Raw genomic sequence first — 6,057 nt, forward strand, 5'->3', positions numbered from 1 at the left:
CGTACATATCTCAGTCCGTACATATCTCAGTCCGTACATATCTCAGTCCGTACATATCTCAGTCTGTAATCATATCTCAGTCCGTACATATCTCAGTCTGTAATCATATCTCAGTCCGTACATATCTCAGTCCGTACATATCTCAGTCCGTACATATCTCAGTCCGTACATATCTCAGTCTGTAATCATATCTCAGTCCGTACATATCTCAGTCTGTAATCATATCTCAGTCCGTACATATCTCAGTCCGTACATATCTCAGTCTGTAATCATATCTCAGTCCGTACATATCTCAGTCTGTAATCATATCTCAGTCCGTACATATCTCAGTCCGTACATATCTCAGTCCGTACATATCTCAGTCCGTACATATCTCAGTCTGTAATCATATCTCAGTCCGTACATATCTCAGTCCGTACATATCTCAGTCCGTACATATCTCAGTCCGTACATATCTCAGTCCGTACATATCTCAGTCCGTACATATCTCAGTTTTGTCCCATCAGGCTCTGCTTATCAGTATTGTACATTTTGTTAATACAATCCAGTGAGGAGAAATGAAGTGCATACATTAAATATCCTTTTCAAATCAACTCTGTCTAATTTATCTTGCTACAGGAAGGTTCCTGTCCTTCATGTTATGGTCACGTGTGACAGTGAACAAACAAGGATCTACAGTAATTGGCATTTACATTTTCTTTGTTATATGCTTGGACCCAGATGCATTTTGAAAGCCAGATGACTATTATCCTGGGTGCAACCATGTTTGACTCAGCAAGCATAGTTAGCTGACCATAACCCACCCAGTGTACATGAGTTCGGGCCTCTGTGGCTAAAGCTAAGGTTTCACTGGGGGTCTCTCTATCTGCCATAAGTCACAAGTTAGAGGTGAGCCAATCAATGATTGGCTGGGATCAGCCCTTCCCATCTCAGATACTGTACCACTGACAGTTCATAATGAACATTATTGTCCTTAATGACATGGAATAACCAAAGTTCAGTCCATCCACAAATAAAACACTGTCATGAAGTGACTCAGATGAATAGTGGAAACAGGGTTCTGTTTTAACACCAGAAATGTTTGAGTCGAGGGTTCACTACTTTCCTGTTGGCAGGTAACATAGAATGACAAAACAGAACAGTCTATATTGTTCAATACTATGAGTCTTATCATCAGCAGATTCATTTAGGCCAAAGTCTAGAACTACAATAACTTTCACATTTATATTATATTTCAGTTATATCTTAAAAATGTAGAAGAAAGAGCCCAGGAGGCTACCTGCTATGTCTGAGTTTCAATTTAGAAAGCAATAACAATGTTTGAAGGATCAAAGGCTAGCAGCACCCTCTTATGCCACTGGAAGGCCTGGGTGTAAGTCCATAAACACTGTAAAATGCCACTGTAATCTAGTGATGTGCAGTATCTTTATTAGACCGACACATTTGATACATACTGTAGCTCGGTCATGTGTTTACCAAACATATATCAGTCTCAAAAAGCTGATCATTAAAACAGGACTTTCTCCTACTGGGACTTTCTCCTACAAGGACTTTCTCCGGTCTGTGATCAGACTCAGTGGAGAGTGTCTCATCTGTGAGGTCACAGACATGACCACTGAGTTTAGCCTTGCTTAGCACCATCTGTCAGTCCTACTGCCAGGGCGGAAGGACTCCAGTCACAGTGTTAATTGTCTGACTGTTATCACCATTCAACGTAGGCCAAAGCCTGGGCATAGCCTACAGTAGATGGGACAACGGTTAAGAATGACCCTCTAAAGATCCCAGATATAGATGTGTGAGCTTGATCTGTTTGAGAAAGATTTATGTACTCTAATGCCAAAGTTGATAGACTCTGTAAAATAAAAATGATACCCCTACACACACACACACACAAACAGCACACCTACAGTATGTCACTCCTCACTCCTCACTTTATTTGCAGGACACAATGATCCTCCCACAAAGCCTAAAGCTGAGTGGCTGCTGCATCTCTACAGTATGTGAGAGTGCTGCTGTTGATGGTGGTGGTGGCGATGGAGCCTGTGGAGGTGGGGTTGGCGAGTCTCAGGCTGCTCTGCCTTTCTGCCAACAAACCAGGCCAGGTAGAGGAGCAGGAAGGTGACCGCTCCTCTCAGGCTCAGCAGCGACAGCTGCAGCAGGAGGAAGGCCCTGAACATTTCCCACCCAGTATAGCTCAGGAAGAGAAGCCTGAACTCCAGAGAGGACCACAGCAGGAGGGAGTTGAGCAGGACAGCCAGGGCCTCAAAGCCACAGAAGACCCGCTGCCACAAAACGTTACCCCCGGGTGATGTTCTGGGGAATGGGCGGCGTGCGCCTGAACACAGGTGCCACAAGTCCATGCAGGATTTAGCTATGATGGTCAACAGGCACCAGAGGGCACACTGGGGGTAGATGCCTGAGAAGAACATGACGTGGCAGTAGGAGATGAGGAGCTCCAGGTAGCTCCAGGTCTGGGTGTCACACGGTGGTCTGTTGCTCTGCTCTATGATCTGTCTAAGGAAGGGAGACTGATGTTCCTGGTGGGCGCGGCCAAGGGGCGTCCTCATCCTCCTCAGGCGGGGAAATAGTGTGGCGGACAGTAGCTTGATGCCCAGGTGGGTGGCCAGCTGCACAGACAGGTGGAAGCGCACCATGGCGAGGTCCTTCAAGATCAGAGCCCTGTAGAAGTGGACGGAAAAGTGGTTGAAGAGGCAGGAGAGGATAACCTCAGGGAGCAGGGGCTGTTGCCTTGGTGACTGTTGCCCTGGCGGCTCGGGATCAGGGCTGAGGCCTTGGGACAGTTGGAATGCAACACAGTCCATCCCTGCCATGGCAACCGTGAGGGCGATTTTGGGGAGGTAGACAAGGATGTTGTGAAAGAGGAAACTGAGCTCTTCTCTCAGGAGGAAGTCCCCCACTAGTCCATCTAGGTGTAAATACATCAGGATCAGAATGGAGGAGAAGCAGAGGATGCAGGTTAGGAAGGCAACGGAGTGTTTCAGTCTCCTCAAGCTCATCTTTCCAAAAGGATGAACATCGATCTGGGGCTGTGGTGGTGCTGTGCCCTGTGCCACCCTGGGCACCGCTGCTGCTATTGATGAGTGACTGTGTGACAGATGAGTGACCACAGTCCCCCAGTCCCTCTGCAGGGCTTTGCTATTCTCCCCCCAGCCCTGCAGGAACAGCTCTGACCACACCACACTAGAGAGGGTGAAAAAGACCAGATTGTTCCCCAGCCTGAGGGGGTAGAAGGAGAGAAACATGGACAAGGTGGATTTCAGGAGGAGAGCACTGATGAGCGAACCCTCAAACCCAAAGTAGAGGGCCACCACCTCCCCAAAATAAGCCCTGATATCTTCCAGCAGCTGCCAATGCTCTCTCTGGCTGAAGGGTTTGAGGCCACACCAGCCAGCCCACCACCTCCCCTGGAGGCTCTGAAGCAGTGGCGCTTCATGTAGGGGGTAGATGCTAGTTAGGACTCTTAAGCGGGACAGACTGGCCATCACTGGTTCTCCTGGAAGGAGGGGAATCCGCTGGAGCACCTGAATTTCCTCCCCCTCCCACACTCTCAGCCTGTCTAGGATCCTCTGCACCAGGGTCACACACTCAGCCGATGACAGCATCCCATGCACCCCCTCCGTGGGGCGCATCCCCCCCAGGTCCCCCACCTCTCGTGCCTGACCTCCTATAGGGCAGCAGGGCTTGTGTCTGAACAGAAGGTCCTCGTCAGCCTCCAGGAGCAGCCGCTCTGGCGTGGCCCCCACCACCATGATGGCACCCCCGGCCCTGGTCCGGCTGATCACTATGGCCAAAAGGTCTAGTCCCCCCAGGGGCTCAGGTGTAAGGATCTTCCCCAGGAGCCAGTCCACAGTGTCAGCCTCAACCTCAGGGTGGAACTCCAGCAGAATCAGAGGGGTGATCTCATTAAGGTGCTGCACGGGGAGCATGAAGGCTGCCATGGTGACGTTGGTGAGTTCTTTCCTCCGTGTGTTCCCTCCTCCTAAAAACATGCTGTCCCGGAGGGCGGTCATGGTTCCTTCTTCCTGGTGTTGACAGGGGGTTCTGCGTAGTGTTCGCCAGCCCCCTGCTTCCTCTCTTCTCTTCACAGGGTACAGAGACAGGGCTTTGATGGACAAGATTGTCTCAGTACACAGTGCCACAGGGAAGTATGATGACACTAGCTGTAGCTGTGAGAATGTCTGAAAGTGGGGCAGCACAGTGCGGTTGCATTGTGACATCAGCATAATGTCATAGAAGAATGGTTGTCACTAGTTAGCACAGCCACAAAGTAAAAATGAGCTTTTTGGTCTTAATTTAAGGTTAAGGTTGGGCATAAGGTTAGCAATGTGGTTAGGGATAAGGTTAGGTTAAAAAAATGATTTTAAGAAGATAAATTATAGAAATAGGTGGGGTTTAGCCATAATTTTGACTTTGTGCTGTGGTAACTAGTGACAGTTACATATAACACTAATATACTATCAGATGAGTATTAGATATTAGATAAGTATTCAACCCTCTGATTCAATACATGTTAGAAACACCTTTGGCAGTGATTACAGATGTAAGTCTTCTTGGGTAAGTCTCATAAAAACTTTGCACACCTGTATTGTGCAATATTGGCCCAGTATTCTTTAAAAAATTCTTCAAGCTCTGTCAAGGTGTAGGGAATCATGGCTAGACAGCCATTTTCAAGTCTTAGATTTTCAAGCAGTCACGACTTCCGCCGAAGTCGGCTCCTCTCCTTGTTCGGGCAGTGTTCGGCGGTCAGTGTCACTGGTCTTCTAGCCATTGCCACTCCACTGTTCGTTGTTCCATTTGTTTTGTCTTGTTTCCCCGCACACCTGGTTTACATTCCCTAATCACACTACATACAGTATGTATTCCCTCTTATTTACAATGACAGCCTAAAGGGGAACAGGGGTTAACTGCTTTGTTCAGGGGCAGAACAACAGATGTTTACCTAGTAAGCTCAGGGATTCATTCCAGCAACCTTTCGGTTACTGGCCCAACACTAGGCTACCCACTAGGCTACCCTCATACCATGATGCAGCCACCACCATGCTTGAAAATAAGAATGTGTGATGTGATGTGATGTGTTGTGTTGGATTTGCCCTAAACATAAGGCTTTGCATTTAGGCCAAAAAGAGTATTCCTTTGCCATGTTTTTTTCTTTTCAGTGTTACTTTACTGCCTTGTTGCATACACATGCATGTTAAAAACAAAAACAAAAACATATTTATATTTGTATTCTTCTTATCACTCTGTGATGTAAGTCATTATTGTGGAGTCACTACTATGTTGCTGATCCATCCTCAGTTTTCCCTCGTCACAGCCATTGAACTGTGTTGCCCAATGGCCTCATGGTGACATCCCTAAGCAGTTTCCTTCCTTTCCTGCAGCTCAGTTCAGAAGGATCTGCATCTTTGATGTGTCTGGGTGGTTTAATGCTTCATCCACAGTAGTATAATTATTAACTTGACCACGCTTAAAGATATTATGGTGGAAAATTGCAAGACTATGTTATAATACTGTTATTGCATCAAATGGTTGTTTAAATGCAAAAGAATAGAGTATTCTTAACTATTGTGTGTGTGTTCTTCTGAGGATGGACCTCTGAGAGATAACACTGACAGGAGATTTACAATGTATTTTGGGTGATAAAACCTAAAGAGCATTCCAGAGCATGAGTTAATGTTTCTGTTCTATACTGTACCAGGGAGAGATGGTTCCAGTTTGGAGTCGGAGGACCAGTGAAATGAAAACTGTTGACACAGCAGATACTGTCTGCTACGTATTATAGGTATCTTTCATACAGATCTTAACCTTGTGACCCATTGTTGTTCGTCATGTAGGTTGAAAGGGGTGTATCTTGGCTATAAAAGACCTTTTCATCTGAGCATGAATCGTCGACCAACCATGACCAGCCATCATTATCGTAGAGCACTCAATCGATTCACTTTGTATGTGTGCGTTGTCCATATAACTTACTATGTGATTTAAGGCACTGTGGTTTTCATACTCTCATAATCAAAACATACAATATCATTCATTTACTAA

General features: G+C 46.5%; 1 protein-coding gene across 1 annotated transcript; it reads right to left on the reverse strand.

Annotated features, from left to right (window-relative positions):
• Window positions 1-1,991: 1,991 nt before the first annotated feature.
• On the reverse strand, window positions 1,992-4,244 carry LOC139422548 (anoctamin-10-like). The gene has a single exon (XM_071173699.1). The coding sequence runs from the start codon at window positions 4,242-4,244 to the stop codon at window positions 1,992-1,994; it is 2,253 nt and encodes a 750-aa protein (XP_071029800.1).
• Between the last annotated feature and the right edge of the window lie 1,813 nt (window positions 4,245-6,057).

The sequence above is a fragment of the Oncorhynchus clarkii genome, chromosome 12 (genome assembly GCF_045791955.1).
Source record: "Oncorhynchus clarkii lewisi isolate Uvic-CL-2024 chromosome 12, UVic_Ocla_1.0, whole genome shotgun sequence".
Taxonomy (NCBI): Eukaryota; Metazoa; Chordata; class Actinopteri; order Salmoniformes; family Salmonidae; genus Oncorhynchus; species Oncorhynchus clarkii.